Raw genomic sequence first — 18695 nt, 5'->3', positions numbered from 1 at the left:
TAGAAATTGAACAAAAACTTATTCAAGTTTAATCTTCCCTGTGATAAGAATAAACAGTTCCTGTGTAAATACCATCAAAGGCTACAGCTTTCTATAGATTTCTGCCTGATGATTAAATACTGTGTCTAAAGCAGTACTTTCAGGATACTGAATGTTCAGAGACAGTAGTGGCTCAGCACACAGCACAGGCTGGCTACTGTCTTGTAGCAGCAGGCGCATTTAAGGAAGCACACTGTGCTTAAGAGAACTAGTTAAGTAAGTGTCCACAAATTCTTTTTTTTTTTTTTCTGATCTGATTCATGGTCAAGCCCCACAAAGACTACTGTGCCAGCACAGGGAACAATACAAAACAGGGATTAAATTCCTCAAACTGTGGTTGCCACCAAACTCTTTGTAACGTGCAGCTGAAGTCTGCAGTGCTACAGGTTGGTTTTGACTGCAGCACTTGCTTAAGGGGCTTCTTGATGATGGGATGCAATCATAATATAGTCTCCACTGGAACTCATACAGTTTCTGTTACTGCCTATTTTCATAATGCTTGTAACAACTAATCATCTCAGTTTATGCCTAAATTGAATTTAGTTGAAATCAGACAATAGAGTCAAAAGATACACAGCACAGATACTGAGATTGCATAAGATAGTTTCTCCAGGAAGCCAAGTGAAGAAGAAACATAATAAAATGGGCAAATTTCCAGTTGGAGATGATCACTGAAAAGCTTGTGTCAGCATATCCTAATCTATGTATGATTTTGTGTTTAAAAATGCTTAAGTGTATTTTTTTTTAATTTAGGTAGCATGTGACCAAAAAAGTTAATACATGAATTATTTACTATTCAAAAGTGGTGAACTGCTTGTGAGGTGTATAGTTGTGATCAAGTAAGCACACAGTACACAGCTAAGTAGAACATTTTATGCTGTAATAAAACCAAGTACTTAAGCTATCTGGAGTAAGGAGAAGGGGAAAGATTGTTAACAAATTAAACCTTGAAGAAACAGTATCAAACCCATGTATTACAGGTTATCAGTGTCATTCAGAGCAGTACTTGGAGTTCAATAGTGCAGAAAATTAATGTATGAACACTGCTTCTCAAGAAGCACGAGACAGTAAAGAACCAGGAACAACACATGACCCACTCAATTTTGTCACTATTCACTTTCTGTGTTTTTTTCAAATGAGGCTGACTCTATTAGCCTTTCCAAGTCAAAGCAGAAAGGTAAAACAGGCACACCATAAACTTTGTCCTGTGGGGAACCCTGGCCCTTGTTTTTATGCCATATTTTATGAAGCATGCCATTGTGACATCCACACAAGTATATGTCCAGACAACCACTGAAGACTCAAGTCACCACACCAATGCAAGTAAGAGTCAAACAAAACAGGAAAGTGATCTTCTGTGAGTCAGCAATAAATGGTGATGTTCATTAGTCATTTATACCCCAAGATAAAAATCTCATGTTTTCATAATCTTAACTTAAAGAAACAGCACATGCATGAGCAACTTATGCAACTATAGATTTTTTTTCCCCACATAATTTAGGAAATTAAACTGTAGAAAAGCTCCCAATTCTGATGCCTTTTAAAACTATAATATTAGCCTGTATTTTAAAGGTCAGAGAAAATGAATAGGCATAATTTACCCACCTTTAAAACACATTGAGTTTAACCTACTCAATGGAACAACCACCAAAAGAAAGAGGACATCAGGCTAGGTGAGACACTGAGATACAGCACATAAATTTAAGAACCAGGTGAGAAACACAACTTGTCAACAATGTGTCTTTGGTCTCAGATGATCCTATATTTATACATTAGTTAGGCTGTCTATAAATCAAATTACAAATGGGATAGAGGATTAAACTACAAGCACCAGGAAAGCTGTCATCTACAAAACAAGCTTCTGTTGTATAAAGAACAGTCTGTAAAAGACACACAAACCCCCACAAAACTGTAGATTCACACTTCAGCAGATTTTCCCTACCTACAGGTTTTTTGTGTGACACTCTTCTGTTTCTGTCTATTTCAACCTCCCGAGGCCTGAAAGCACTTGTCAGTGCAGAAGAAATGGAAACCAGCTTCCCTGTCAAGGATCAAGTCCTTCCTGTCACCTACCCTCCTGCCACTACCATTCATTTGCCACTTTCCATGGGTTTTTACTTGTTTGCTCAGTTACCACCATCCCATCATCACATATGGTTTTATGAAACTTTTCCTCATGACACTGTGCTCTGTGTGCCCTATATCTATTTTGTTTTAAGCACCACTTGGACTCCTGCATCCTAAGTCTTTCAGAAGATCAATGCTCTGACTGCATCAGGAATACTGATAGAGCTAATACATAATCAGTGTTTGGGGCCAGAGGTGCTAGATAGTAGTTCTTTGGGCTTGAACTATTTCTGGGGGAGTTGAAATTTCTGGATCTAATTACTAGGTATATAGGACTGATTCTCTTCTTATTCTGCTTCAATCCAGGAAGCAGCAAGCTTCCCTAGTTACAATGCTGAAGAGACAGTAGGTTGTAAAAATAAAAAATTAATCCTCAGTGCATTGAGCATACTAAGAGATAAAATTATCTTTAATCCTTAAAACAGTTCAAAAACAAAAAAAATCACTACTAACCTACTTCTTAAATGCACCAATGCCCTTCTGTTAAAGCAAGAATAAGATGGAGAGCAGGATCTATCCTCTGAATTAAATCCAAGTTATTAAAACCAACAACAAAAGCCCACCATCAAAAAAAAACCAAAAAACCAAAACCCCCAAGAAACAAACCCAAACAAACAAACAAAAAGATCCAACCCACAAAAACAATAACCCTCACTCTCACAGGAACTACTGCCTTTATCAAGGCTCAGACAATTCATTTCTGGTTTTATCCTTCATCATTCCCAGGAGGTTTGCCAGTGTCAATACTGCTTATCCTTCCAAGCATCTCAACTTCTGACAGTTCTTTCAGTAGGCAATTTCTCAAAATTAATTCCTAATTGTACATCAAGGCCCACACATTTTTAGTGAGTTTCTTCTCTTTCTAACACCTCTTTCAATCCCGTTGATACTCATCATCTCTTGAAACTAATCTGTCTTCTTTCCAGCCCACTCACTATTATAGTTTCCAAGTCTTTCATCCTGTTTTTGCTCTTCGGGTTTCTCACAACAGAACCAGAAATTTCAAGTCAAACAATCACTACCAGCTTTTGATTCAAAAAAATGCTATTTAATGAATAACTCCATAGATTTTCACTTCATCTGACCAAGAAGTTAATCTTGTCTTTTAGATCTGAACAACCTTTTTTCACATTTCTTTTGGTTTCAACTAAGTCCAGCAATTTAATCAGGTACCTAATTACTAGCCCTCTCCCATTAAATTCTTCCAGAGATCTGCCACCAAATTGTAACACCTGTAAACAATGCCCTTCAAGAATGTCTGTAAGCAAAGAATCCTCTGAGATTTTGCAGTCTGCAGGCTGCTTGATCAGGTAATGAAGTGCCTCTACATCAAAAACTCTACATTTGTCAATGGGTTGTACAGCCAGCATTTGGCAACTTCAAAATAATGTTTACATGAAAGAACATAAGGCAAAGACTATCTTCAATAAATGGTGGTGAAAGCTAAAGGTGAGTTATATTTAATTCAATCCCCTCTAAGAAATACCCCACTGTTACTGGATAAATGCATACATTTCTGGTATTAAATTCTCTTAAAAGTTTTTCCCTATGAGCGCTGCATATTAAATAACACTCACTTTTATCAGCTTTCCAATGAAAAAGCTGCTGGCAAAAATCTGCAATGTGGTAATATAATTCCTTATTAAACCATACCTTCAGGTGCTGAGCAAAATGAGCTGCATTGCTTTTGCATATGCAGCACTTTGTAATTAGGAACAGAACACGGCAGTGCACACTAAATAACCCATTAATGTCCACAGAAAGGGAATAGAACACAGCTGAACAAATGGAAAGTGCAGGATTACAACTTCTAAAGCATGGTGGCCCAAACACAAGAAAAGGAAAGTAGCTGAAGCTTTCATGTCCTTTTACAAGTATCCTGCTTTAAATAAATGTATTCATAAGGAGAATAAAAGATACAATGAAGAAACTGACCAAAACCTTTTATATTTTCCTTCTTGTAGTTTCACAAACAGGAAAACATAAATTTCTAACAAATAAGTCATATTTGCAAAACTGAAAGACCTCAGCACAAAAAAAAAAACCAGAAAGAAAAAAAAAACCTTAAGGCAAGCGTGAAATATAGAGATCAAATAAGCATTACAATGTGACTGATTTGATTGTGTAATGGTAAAAAGGAAGTCTAGAATAAATACTAAAAGACAGAAAAATTAGCAGGTCAGAATTAATATGAAAGAAAAGGTGTCTAAAAATATGTAATACGAAATAAATCACTTGACTTTTACACGTAAGGAGAGGGATACTGATACAAGGAAACTAATAAACCACATAGGCAGATGATATAATTAAGTAAAAGAGTTATCAATTTTTCTGAGAAGCTTAAGGCAAAATAACAAAACCTGACACACACGTTTTTCTGATTAGGAAAAAATAAATTAACACACTTAATTACAACTTACATTTAAGTAAAATAAACCTAAGCTCAGAGGAGGCATGTACAACAGAGGTACCTAGTACAACACTACCAACCCAATTAGACTGATGATGATGAGCCCATCGTTAAGGCCTTGTCTCTGTGTATTAAGTACAGAAGGTTTGAAGGACAACAGCAAAGCTAGGAAGGAGTGATCATCTACAGCTTCCCATCTTTCCTCTCATCTGGGCTGCTACTCTTGTCTGGTCTACTCCAGTTAGAAACAAAGCATGTCTGACCTCATCCACAACCAGAAATAATCCTTTAATGTGTTTTTAGCTACTGTTCCAGTTCCTTCAGCTTCACTTAACTCACCTACTTCTTAACTTATATTTTAATTAGGGGATTTTTTCTAACCTAGATAATTTTGCCTGAAATGAGCAATAGCACAAGGAGATCAACAAGCTAATCAAAGGAAACAGTAACCAGTTTCCCTGGCTCAGCTGAAGAGTGCTTTTCAAAAGAAAAGATGCCTCCAAGGCCAGCTCTGACGTCCTCCTTCATCCCTTCTTGGATTCCCATTACTCCAATTTATTAATTTACTTATTTTACTAAAACTGCTAGAACTTAAGACACTTAATCTGTCACAGCCAAGCCTTACTAAACCTTTCCAATGCATTTACCATGAGCCTATCCCTAGCCAAGATGCAGAAGCTACTTCATGTTTACAACCTCTTTCATCTTTATACTGTTAGAGAACTGTAAAATAGTTTTGCCTGAAGCAAAACAAAACTAGCAAAGGACACAGGAGGGGCAATGAGGAAGGCATACAGTAAACTCCCATACACTCCACAAACTGTAGCTATTTTATTAGACAGAAATGACTGTATAATTTTAGTCATGTTTTGTTGATATTAAAACCAAAAATTTTAACAAAGTCCTTTCAATGTAAAAGATCACTTTGTGAGAGGTCAGTCTTCTCTCAGAGCAGCATGTCCAGAGAACAGAGTCCCATAAACAAGTGTTAAGTACACACAAAGACAACTCAGCTATTGCTATATAGATCTTACCAGAACAAGAGCTATGACAAAGAAGGGGAACAAGAAAACAGCTTTTCTCAAACTACACTCACACACTGTAACTGCTAAAACCTGTTTTTCTTATTTAATTGTAACTTCTAGGTCAGAGATGTCAGAATTTACCTAAAAAAGAAAAGGAGTCAGCAGATCTGGAAACAGAATTTGGACAGCCTGGCCCTAGCCACACCCCCATTTGTCTTTCTTTCTATGCACCATAGCTATGACGTTTCAAACACAAGCTATGAAAGATCTCTGATTTTCAGCATCTTCCACCAACAAGGCAGTCCCATTAGGGCAACAGCTCATTAATAGTATTGAGGACTCTTAACAAGCAATATTAATTTAGAATGTCAACTAAAGAAGCAATTAAGCAAAATGTTTAAACATTAAAAAATATTGTTCTGCTAAACATTTAAAAACATCGGTGAACTGAAAGCATACAGTCAACCAGTGACTGCATTAAGAATAAAAAAAACATTCATGAACATATTAATTCCTGTACTTACTTAATTCCTCAGATGTCAGAAATCTGTGGTACTAGCCAAATTGAGACAGAAACTCAGAGGTTTGATTTTTTTGACAGAATCAAGGAGGGTACTTGGTAAAATTGTCATTTGGAAAAATTTGTCTTCAGAAAAGAATAGATTTTCAGAGGTAATACATGTCACTCCAACTTGAATATGCAACATGTAAGAAAAGTGGACACATAATAATGGACTAATTAACACAGTGTTACAGACTTGATGTCTAGACAAGATAAGACATTTCAAGAATGCCTACTTCTACCCGAGCTCATGAAGGAAGAACAAAGAGATAGCCTTTTGTGCAACACTGATGCTGAATAGCTCCAATTATGAATTTAACACCAGGGACACATTTGTCATCACTTCCGAAAAAAACCACGACACTTCAGCACATTACATGCTAAAAGCATAAGCTGATCCTTAACTACACAAAACCAGAAACTAAACAACTCCAAAATATCACCTTAATGTGTAATGCATGCCATTAAATGCAAAGATATTCTAAAAGTGCATGAAATGGTTAGATTGGCAAACTATAGACATTCACTGATCCTGACTTGCAGATGTAAAATTCACTACAATGCTGTTTACAAGTAACCAGACCAATCTTTTAAGCATCTGTTTAATGGGGTTCTACCTCACCATGCAGGCAAACGCTCAGACAACATTTAACACCTTATTTCAAAATTGTAAAAGCAAAGAGGGAAATGCATGTTAAAAGATCTAAGGAAACACCTAACTTAAAAAAAAAACCCCAACCAAACAATCAAAAAACATCCCGACCTAGAAAGCTAATTCTCTCAGTATTCTATTCAAAAGAAAGAAAAAACCAACAAAACACTCCAAAGCTTTTTATTATGGACAGAACATTAAAAAGCACATCATGGGATATATTAAAATATGAGACACACATAAACGCTGCACAATTTCCACTCCATGCAGAAGAACAAAGATTGAAAAGACTCTGCACCTGGATTGAAGGGAACCATTTCCACAGTACCTGCCACACAGAAGTGGCAGAAAAATCCCTATTCTTCCAATAATGAAGTGTCAGAGCCAGGGGGTTCTAGTAAATCAATCTTTCCCTGAGAGCAGCAGAGCCCACTCCCAGTGGAGCAGGTCCCAAAAGCAGGGGATCACACCAAAGAGCTGGGATTCTGCAGTTCAAGAATGCAGACAGAAAGCTGTCAAGAGAAGAAGTGAGCAGAAACCGTGTCCTTGGTGGAAAGAAACCATGTTCTAGAATGTGATGGCAGCTGAGCTCAAGACAAAGAGCTCAAGACACTGGAAGAGGCTGCCCAGGGAAAAAGCAGAGCCTCCTTCACTGCAAACATGCAGAGCTCAATTTGACAGAGCCCTGAATGCCCTGATCTAAGGCCTGTTTTGAGGAGATGGGCTAGGGTAAGTCCTATGCAACCTAGGTGTTTTCCACAAGAATGTCACCATGCCTGCTGTTTCAAAGCTGAGACAAAAAATGCCCAGGAACTGCAGTCCCAGTTCAGAAATGTTTTCAAGCATCTGTGCATCTGCAACCATATCCCTCCTTCCCAAGTAATATTGGCACACTTCAAATGAAATATATTCTTCAAAGTTCTCCTAGTTTGGGAGTGACATAGATAATTCTTGGCTCTGTTTAAACAGTGTCTGGATTTTTCCAAGCCTTTATCCGTGAGCAGAACTTCTAGTTTCCTCTCTTTGTGTCAGCTTCAGTTAATATTAACTCCTAAAAGATAGTCACTATATAGCAAACAGCAACTAGCCCTTGGTTTGACACATTTTGCCCTGTCATCATCAGCACACAAAGAACCTCATTTGTCTTCAAATGACATGGTTTTACATGAATGTTTGCAGTAAGTCCCCCATCAAATAAATAATATACAACTATTTTCTCGATGAGCCAGGGTGATCACTTACAATCACACTTCATTTAAAATTCTGAAACGGGCAATTGTGTTATTGTAGCTGAGAGAAAAGGCAGCAGCAACTTTACAAAAGAGTGATATGAGCGATACGAAAGATACTGCGATGGACTCATTTAACACAGAACACCTGCGTGAATATTTCATTTAATCGCTCAAGGGATATTTTTGATTGCTTTTCTTAAGAGAAAAAACAGACTATATCACAAGCTGCCACCTCCCTCCTGCCCAGGGCATCAGACTGCCTGTTTCTCTGCTGCACAGCAATGGATTTGCTCATTGCGACACCATGCATGTTCTGTCAGCACAGTTTTTTGCCTCTGGGTTTTCCCAGAGGAAACAGTACCATTCTATGAAGTACACATTTGGAAAATTTTGCTCCTTTTCCAGGTTAGAGCTTCGGAGACAAATGGATATGGAGAAGGCAAAGCAAAAAGGTTTTATCAGCAGTCTGGAACAGCCAAGAAATACTTGGCAATCAGGTTGAGAATAAATATGAACCAAAAAGCAAACGTCATTAGATCTGGTGATCTGAGAGAAAGAAAAATTTAGGAGACAGAAGTAGTTCAATGGGTCAAACCTCACTTCCTCAAACATTAGCTAAGCCCTCACCAATTCTTTAACACATACCCAGCGGCACATGCCCTGTCTGACTTCATTTCTTACTTATTTAAAATACCTGAATAGCTGTCCAGTGCATACTGAAAAAAAACCTCTTGAAAATCTTGCTTTGAAGAAGGATTACAGCTTCACCATTCTTGTGGCATAAGTCTTTGCAATAAGCATTGTATTTTAGTAATCCTCCCACAAAATTACATTCCAGAAATACTACATTAAACACTTGAATGAAATTTAACTGCAAAGTCCATCAAACCAAATAATTTTTCTGCTATTACTTGAGTCTTCAAGACAATCAGAAATAAATTATGAAAAAGCTTTCTTATAAATGTACAAGCTTACAGTTCACTTTTTAGATTTAAATTTTAAGCTACATTTACATTTAGATGCTGAGAACTCAAAGTAAACAGAATAGTATACAAATTTCTACAGACTGATTCCATACATAGTAGGAAGATTCACAGTATGTTATTAATGGATGACTCATTATGATATTCATGATGATTATGAAAATCACCAGCTCTAACCCAACAATTTTATAAAAATCCAGAAAATTTAACTGCAGATCCAGAAGTTAGTTTTAAGTATTTTTGTGAAAAATATGTAGATAATTTTCCAGTCTTAATTGTTAATGATTAAGTAAACATCTTCTCTAATTCTTAACAAATTCACAGTACCTGGTTTATAAGAAAATATTCATCTTGTTAAGTAAAATACTTCTAGCATCATTCTAGAATCTAATTTAAATTCTGCAGAAGCTGACAGCTTCAATATCCAAATCAACAACAGGAGAAACTGGTTGTGCAAAATCCAAATCTAAGTTATTCCTCGGGCTTTTCTGAACTAAGTTTCTAAAAGTTTTATTTTTATTTCCCTAGAATTAAGTGCAAACTCTACCAAACACAGTAGCATTAGATCATATGGAAAACAGTATTTAGGTTTAATGACCAAATTTCCATCCATTTTCACTATAACCCTGTCCTTAGGGCCTAGGGAAATTTAACCATACATTCACCAGCATGAAGCTAATTAATCACAACAGCTATTTTTAAAAAATCTTTTCCTAGCCTGTGTATTTTTTTTCAGTTTGTCATTTTAAAAATGTCCTAAGTTTATGCATCTGGTCCTAGCTCTTTTAGGCCATTTGTGACCATGGGATCAGACACACAGGGATAAACCAACTGCATCATGGCTCTCATAGCTACAGCACACTCTGGTAAAACTCCATCCCAGCCAGACTCCGCATCCATGGAAAGCTGTGCCCATCATGAACGTGATTAGGCAAAGTAAACATTAACAGAAGAAAAAAAAAATCAACAAAACAAAACCAAACACAATTGAGTAGAAAGCTGGTATTCAAGTGTCAATAAATAGGAACAGTGTTGCAGCCCAGGAAATGGCCTCACAGGCAACTGAACAAAGGCCACTAGAATTAAGAGGCAGTCATTGTCTCAGCTTCGCTTGCAAAACTGCAGTTCTTGCATGTAAGTTGCAGAAAACTACCATTAATTTCCATGTGCAGATAAATGCCATGGTTCTTTGGAATTAAACTGTTGGTGATGATACCACATTATCTTGAAAACTCAAATTACATTCATATTACACTCCAAAGAGGAGGAAAAAATAAATCAAGGTAATTTTAGCCGAGCAAACCATTAGTGTATTAGTAACAAAAAGCCAAGAAGCCTCACCTGTTCAATCTCCTTTGTCTTAGTTGCAATTGCTTTTGAACGACCTAGGAGCTGGCTGTCCTCGTATAATTCCGTACTATCTGTTAGATTTGCCTCTGTTTCCTCTGTTTGCTCAATGTACAATGGAGCTGAAGATCCAGCCTTAAAAAAAAACCCAATAAATTCAGTTTTCAGAGAAAAATAACAATCAAAATATGAGGAAAAAATCCCAAAAACCCACAGTCATCAGATATATGAGTTTGCTCATCAAGACTATTGGTGAAGCGTTATTGCTACAATCTTAACAGATACAGAAATACAGATTTTAAACACGTAGAAAACATGACACAATAAAACCCCCTGTGACACAGCGTTAACTGTGTAAAGGCAATGATGTCAGATAACCTCTACCTGCCCATCCACTGAGAAAAAATTTGTGTATGTGGTATTTATAACACCAGAAAGCAAGAAAAATCTACAATGAAAATGTGACTCGTCTTCTGGGAAAGGAGAAAAGTAAAAAAAGCAAAGGTACATAGGCATAAACAAAATAAAAATTTTGGAGAATTCTTGAAGCATTCAGGGCTACAGCTCTATCATTATTATTATTATTATTGCAATAACTATCATATAGCAAAAGCAAACATGTGATTTGAAGATTTCTCCCTCTAGAACAGAAATTAAGACAGTACTCCTACTCCAAAGAAAACACATGCCACCTCCAAGGAGTTTATTTAGAAAATATATCAATTCTGTTTTAAAGCATTATTTAAATCTGGCATTATGGAACAAATTTTTTTTTTTAATAGATTTGAAAATTGAAGAAGATGAAAACTAGTTTCTTTTATCCAAAAACAGAGGTAAAGAATCTTAAGACTTAACTAACATGAAAGAGAAAATCATTAGACAGAAAAAGGAAGTAAAAAGCTTAAGTGGTCCTGTGAACATATGCTCAAACCTTTGCAGCAACACAAACCATTAAGACTGAATCCCAAATCTTGCTATCCCAGTAAAGAACGAAATGCCTGAGAGTGAGTGAAGGCTACTAAAAAACTCAGTGCAACACAAAGTTCAAGTATAAGCATTTGTAAGATAAACAGGAAAAAGTTAAAAATTCTTGCAATTCGTATGTGACAGCCTACTAATCAAGGTAAGAAATCCTTTCTTCTAAGACTCAGAATGAGCTGCCTCACCTCCTTCATTAGCATTTCTACAGCCCACTTTCTTAGTCAATAAATCATCTCAGACTGTACTACAACCAACTGCAATTGATTCCATATGTTTAATCTTTTTGCCACTGCAGTTTTCTCTGAGGTGTGGAGGATGCTTTAAACAACTCCTTTTCATGTGGCCCACTCTGCTCTTTCCTCTTTTCCATTACCTTCCCCTCATCAAGAACCACAGTGATATTTCTCTGCTGAACCTCTCAGAAATGTCCCTGCATCTGTTCTCCTTCATATGGTATTCATCTCTGGATCAGCTGTTGCTTTTTCTTCACTCTAACACCTCCTCCCCTTTTTTCTTTTTTTAATTACTTTTTCCAGTTTATGTATCTAACTAAATCTTCCTGACCACTACTGAGGAGCTGCTCATGCATTCACCATTACATCAATGGGCAGGACTTCAAAGCTCAGATAAATACGGATTCAGTGAGTTTATTTCCCTAACCTAGCCTTTATATTCTACAAGTGGAAATGTGACACTTCCCAAGGCACATCCATTTTCCCTAAAATTATTTACAAACCAATAAAAAGATCAAACCCATTAACTGGAAAGGTTAAGACATGACTTTGTGAAGTAGATACTATTTTTCTTTTTTTAAGAATGCTTCTAAAGTTGAAAGAAAGTTAAAGAAAAAACTTATCACGGAATTGAAACAGATTCTTTTAGATTACATAATATTTGGGTTATTTTAAATGAAAAATACATTTTTCACTAACATAGCAGAACCCAAAAAAGACATCCTATCCAAGAGCAGTATAACAAATGACTGAGAAGGGCTATAACCTCACTTCAATATAGCCAGGAGTGGAAGACACGAAGGGGTGAAAACAAAAGGGAATAAATTCGCAAATAATTAACATTGGTTAATAATGAAATAAGGATTCTGGGAAAAATAAAAAACATATCCACTGCAGTAACGAGGTAAGGTTTATTTTTAATATAACGGAGGACAGCTTTCTGAAAAAGAATTCATTATATGGTAGCCTGGCACAGCTTGAAACAGAACTCAACAAACCAGAGCTTCTCTCCTTATGTTTTACATGTAGACTCATGTTTTGACTCGGAAGTCCTCTCCTAATTTTAAGGAATTCAGTAGGCATGCAGACCTACACCACTACAAGAGCTCCTTGGAGAATTCTTGGGAGAGATGAAACTTCATTGTGCCAATTGTAGCTCAACATCAATGCAAATTAGACTAACAAAACGTACTGTGGCTTCATGTATTTTCTCAAAATAAATAAATCTCAATGTTTTAGTCTCCCTCTCACTCCCTTTCAACAAATATTTAATGGCATAGGCAGAAAAATTCAGGATTAATTAAAAAAAAATGTGCCTTTATGAAGAGTACAGAAAAACAAGAGCCTATTGTAGTAACACTTGGAAATAAGTGGATTAATAATGGTATCTTACATCATACTCTGTTATTTCAGGTAAATTGCTTTCCTCGGCCTTCTCTGACTTTTCAGCTGCCCACTTGCTTGCAGCTTCTGCAAGTTCCTTTTCTGATAGTCTGTTGCTCTTCTCCAAGGCCTGTACAAAAACATTACAGTCAAGGTTTAACATGAAACGTTAAGTGAACAGAAAAATCTTCAAAATGAAAATAAACAGTTATACCAATCCCTAAAATATTTTAAAATAGGAAATAAAAAGTTGAAATTATTTAATTTGCTGCCAAAATTTCTTTAAAAAGAGAAGTGGGTGGCAAGAGAGCAGATAATAAAGAAACAAGAGAGGAGAAAAAAAGATAAATCAATGAAAGTCAATGGACTGCTACAAAACCACTATACCTTCCAAATAAGGTTTATTAAATTCACAGGTCAGAGATAACAGAAAAATTTTCTGAGACGTTTTGGGCACTGAAAGAAGTCAGATACAAGAGTGGAGTGAACTACTAACTCAAGGTGATTTTCAGGCATAAAAGGTTGTAAAAACTTCTAAATAAACTGTTAAATACTAGGTAGGGTATAAAACCTCAGCTAATTAGGGACAAAAAAATACTTTATACAAACTTTATGTGATCAGACCTGGTTCCATTAAAATCTACTATTTTTTATTTGTGGAAATGCTAATCATTTATAATAGAGTCAGTTGTGGCTTTACTTTCTTTTAAATCTACCTTTTCAAATGGAAATTCTCACATAAATAATGTTTAAAAATTGATTTCTCTCTAAGAATACTATTTGGCTTTTACTATCAGAGCAGCAAACAGACAATGACAAACATCAGTTTAGGAACAGCTAGCTTTATGAATCTTATTACCACTATGTGGATATTTAGCTTAAATGAACTATATGTATAGAAGCACCCAAAGAATCGACATCACTACAACATTAAAAATTGCAACACTAAGATGGGTATCTGAAAAAAAGATACAAAAAATTTACTACCTGAATAAGGCTGTAGCAATTTCTACCCAATGCCTGTTCCATCTTGGTAAACAGGGAGACAAAAAAAAGCAAACAAACAAAAAACCTAAATGAAAGAAACCAACACTCCACCTCTTACCATTAGCTCATTCTAAGTTACATAAGTGGCCAGTATCAAAACCCCTTCGTCTTCACATCTTTCGTTCTTACCTCAAAATATTATCCAAATACCTCTGTATTGTAGTATGGCATAAATACACAATTCACAGAACCCTTCCAGGATTCTGTGTCATAAAGACACCACCTTTATCTGAATCCAGAAAGAGGTGCAACACAATGTTCCAATAGGAATACCTGTTTTTTATAACTGCAAATTACAGAATTACAACCAGTGAAGTCAGAGGTGACAAAGATTAATATGCAGGGATATGAAGAGGGCACTTAGAAGAAGGGAGTAACATAATTCATAGAAAATCTCACATAACCTGCTATATTTCCACAAGCCATAAAAGAAAGTAACTAATATCTACAGGAATACAGAAAAAAAATCTGTTTAATTTAGTCTCACTAAATTTAATTCTACAGGTTGGATGATTATAAATATGTATTAAATCCTGAGTGAGTTTTATGGAATAAAGTAATGATATTTGCACAGGTAGACTTCAGCTGAAGAGACAGAACAGCAATGTATTTCTCAGCTGAAAACAGCAGCAGCTATTTAGGCTGCAAACTTTCAAGAAACAACCAACCTAATAGATCTCATAAAAAGACCCCTAAACTGCTGCCCCCAACACCCCAAAAAAACACAAGTCTCTTTTTTTTTTGTATTTTTTAATCTCATCAATAACATAGAAAAGCAAAAGCCTGTCAATTTGCTCAGCAGCTGTCCTTGTCTCACACATACGCCTTCTGCTCTGTGTCGTATACAGCCTCCAAGGCGTACAGTCCATAGAGCTAATAAAGAAAAACACCAAGGATTTCATGCCATAGTCAAACAGGTGGCTAAGATCAGGTAACATCAACAGGTATTGATTCACATGCATGAATATGCAAAAAATAATTACAGATAAAAATACCTTTTTAGATTTGCAAATAGATATTACAGTGAAAAGAGGTATTGCTATGGAAACATATACCTTTGTAAGAATTTCAGAGCTAAATTATAACTTAGAGCATTGAAAATTATCTCCTTTAATTGCCAATATATAGCGTATAAATAATATCTCAAGCCTTGATAAATTGTAAGACTCAGGCTCTGGAGATGTTCATGTTTTGCCAAGACTGCTTCTGTCACTACTTCTGAGTCAGTGGAACACTTAGGTAACTTAACTGCTCTGTGCAATTCCAGCCAAGAGGCTGATTCCAAAAAACTCCACTGACACAGGGCAGTTACATTACAAGCATATTCGGGGGCTGGAGAGAAAAGTCAATAAACAGCCCTGGAAGTATTTCCATTTCTGCAACTGATTCATTCCCAATAAATATTTATGCTGTCTGGGGAAACGACTTCCATCCAACAAAGTTTCATTTTGCGTAGCCTATATCAAGTGGATATCCACTGCCAGCACATACTTGCAAACTGATGGCAAAAAACCAATACAGCATAGATCAGATCTGACTGAAGAAGAAAGCAGAACACTTACAGAGCTCAAGCTCACACTACATATTAACACAAGAGCAAGAGATTTTGCAATGCCTCCTTGTTCTCAAAGGTGTGTATTAAGTAAGGATTTGATACTAAGCTGCAGTGTGCTGAGTCTAAAAACAAAGTAAGTGAACTAATTATGAAGTATATTTGATGATCCAAATCCCTGTAACTTGAGCATAATCGCTTTTATCTTATTTTCCCTGTTTACATCACTGAAAATACATCCCATGCGTCCCCCCTTAAGGACAATGGCAATCAGCTGGCACAGCAGTTCTAAAAGTGATGTGTAAGAGAAAAGCACTTGGAATGACATAGCACAACCAAAGCCTGGTTTTTCTCCATTGAATACATGGCAGGTGTGTCTGTGTCAAAATGAGTGGTAATACTAACACAAAATTCTAAGAACAAGTCCTATTCCTATTATAAGGAATAGGAAGTAACATCATAAGGAATACGCACTTTAACAGGTGTATGCAGTATCTCCTTCCAACTGAGGAAAAAAATCCAACAATGAACAATCTGAAACCAGTGGGAAATACTCAAAAAGAAAATTCACCTTTGATGAAGGTACTGCTGTGGACCCTGAAGGTGATGCATCCCTTGATGTTTTCAGTGACTGAACTGTCCTCTCTTTACCTACAATTAAGAAAAAAAACATGACTGAGAAATTAAAGATATATATTGCAAATATGCTTACTGGCTTAGAAAAATTGCAGTAAAATTTTCTCACATCAGACATGAACCTTATCACCCTCGACAACCACCTGAGAGGGGGTTGTAGCAAGATGGGAATTTAACTCCTCTCCCAGGCAACTACTGACAAGAGGCAATGGGCTCAAGCTGTGCCAGGAAGGCTCAGGCTGGACACCAGGAAGACTCTTTCACTGAAAGAGTGGCTAAGCTTGGAACAGTTGTTCAGGGAGATGGTGGAGCCACTATCCCTGGAGGTGTTCAAGAAACAACAGGACACGGCATTTAGTGCCATGGTCTAGTTGAATAGGGTAGTCTGTTAGGTCAAAGGTTGGACTCCATCTTGGAGGTCTTTTCCAACCTTAATGAAAATCTATAAAATCTACATACTCCATCATCTGGTAAATACTAGTAACACTTTTTTCTCTTCCCAAGGAGAGAAAAGATACAGCTGTGTCATTTCACACATTAAAGAAAACCCACTGTCCTTTTTTCCATCATTAACTGAAAGGGTGTAGCAGTATGACTTCACAAGATGATGTGATTTCACTTTTTAATATGCCTGCAATAATAGAAACAGTTGAAATATTAGACACCAGTCAATCACTCAAGGTAACTGGGTAGTGCATGAACTAGTTTAGCAGGCCACAGTATGCTGAAAAGACCTGCCATGGAAAACAGTCCTGTATTCTATCAACCACAGAGTAGATGCTTCTTGTAAGATCAGTGTCTTTCTTATAAAAGTTAAAATTTGCAAAATGTCAAGTCAAATTCACAGTGCTAATCACAATCTGTGCATAGTTTTGCCATAGACCAGTTACAGGCAGCCCACAGCAATAGAACTGGTTGCAGTGTAAACTGCTAGTTTTCAAGTTGTAGTCTACAGATTACATCTAAGAGATCTGTAAAAGGTAAGTACAAAAAGCAAACATGCTGTCAGTAGGCCTAAATTAACCAGACTATTCACACTGACTTGGAAACAGTTGACTGATCACAAATACACCAAGGTAATATAAGCTTACTTTGGCTTCCATTAAATTTTTATATGCACAATTAATAAAGCGATTAATTCAAAAAGTTATGATAATTGGGATAGAAATTATTTTTGTAGAACTATAAATTTGATTGTTCATTATGGCTTTAAATATGGCTTTAATTTAATGAGTCAAAGCAACAAAGCACAGAACATCTACTTTATCATCACTAAGTAACACAAGTTTTGCTCCTGTGCTACCTGCTTCCCAGCCCCATAGGTGAGACACCTCCTTCTAAATTCATGGACTACTCTACCTCCCATATGCCTCCTTTGTCAGACTTGATTCTTTAAACATTTTATCAGTCCAATGGACTACATGTTTGCACCTGAACAGATTAAATGAACTGATACAAATGGCAGAAAATTATTCAAAGTTAAGCTAAGTGAAAAAAACACCATTTCATTAGAAGACATTATTAGGCCATTTTTTCTCAGAATGTGTGTGGCCCCAAAGCCCTAGCTGTAAAATTAAACATCCCTTCCTGCTCCTCTCCATGCCCTTCCATCACAGATGAATGCTCACCCTTTCCATTAGTCCTTTCCCTCCCTTTATCAAGCTTCTTCGTGTCCCCACAGTTTTCTTTGTTTAAACTCTGTATTTAGCTAATGGATGAAGGCTGTAGAGCATGGGATATTCTTCTTCAGTGAAAGTCATGTGGCCAAACCCATTCAGATGATGTGATTTTAAATAGTATTATAATATTATAGAAAAATGCCATATTGCAAACTCCACATGAAATAGTATATACTTTGCATGTTGCAAATCCATTTAAATGTATTGCTGACATATATGAGATGTCACACTTGATGTTCCTTTTAAATATGCAATACATGAGCTTACCTAAGGCAAATTACCTTCAAAAATTATTCTAAAAGTATTATTTAAACCATTTATACCCTGCAAATAGGTATTTTAATTCAGTCATCTAGAGGGACATTTTAGTAGTTCTCCTTTCCAGGGAAAGGAATAAAGAAATAGTCCAGTGTAAAACTCAGCTGGTCTCTTAAAACTTATCTAAAGGTGATTGGGAAAGGTATTTAACCAGGCAACTGGGAGAAAATATTAAAAACCAAAGACCTAGATGTAAGCTCCTCTCTTGATCAGCATCTTCTCTGGTTTCTGAATGCATCTGCTTCTACATCACTACCTCCACTATTGTCTGAGTAATTCTAACCATATAGCATATATATATATATATGATAAAAGTAAAAAAAAACCCAAACATTAAACACTCTAAAATTTTGTATGGTTTCCTCACAACATTGTTTTTCTGTCCCTAGTAATTACAAGCTGCACACCTACAAGACTTCTAGAAAAGTAGTTAACTATCTTGTTTTTTTCTTCCTCCCCTACACTTAGAGGAATTTATGCTCACTAAGT

The 18695-nt window shown here is 36.3% G+C and overlaps 1 protein-coding gene across 2 annotated transcripts in view; it reads right to left on the bottom strand.

The window, feature by feature from the left end:
* Positions 1 to 18695, bottom strand: part of PPHLN1 (periphilin 1) — a 67404-nt gene that overhangs the window by 21437 nt on the left and 27272 nt on the right. For both annotated transcript variants that reach the window (XM_018919654.3, XM_050988044.1), the window contains exons 7-9: positions 16145 to 16224; positions 12985 to 13104; positions 10372 to 10512 (exon numbers count right to left, since the gene is read on the bottom strand). In XM_018919654.3, the coding sequence (XP_018775199.3) occupies positions 10372 to 10512; positions 12985 to 13104; positions 16145 to 16224 (341 nt within the window). The remainder of the gene's footprint in view (positions 1 to 10371; positions 10513 to 12984; positions 13105 to 16144; positions 16225 to 18695) is intronic.

This window comes from Serinus canaria, chromosome 1A (assembly GCF_022539315.1).
Source record: "Serinus canaria isolate serCan28SL12 chromosome 1A, serCan2020, whole genome shotgun sequence".
Classification (NCBI taxonomy): domain Eukaryota; kingdom Metazoa; phylum Chordata; class Aves; order Passeriformes; family Fringillidae; genus Serinus; species Serinus canaria.
This window is presented reverse-complemented; position numbering and strand designations above follow the sequence as displayed.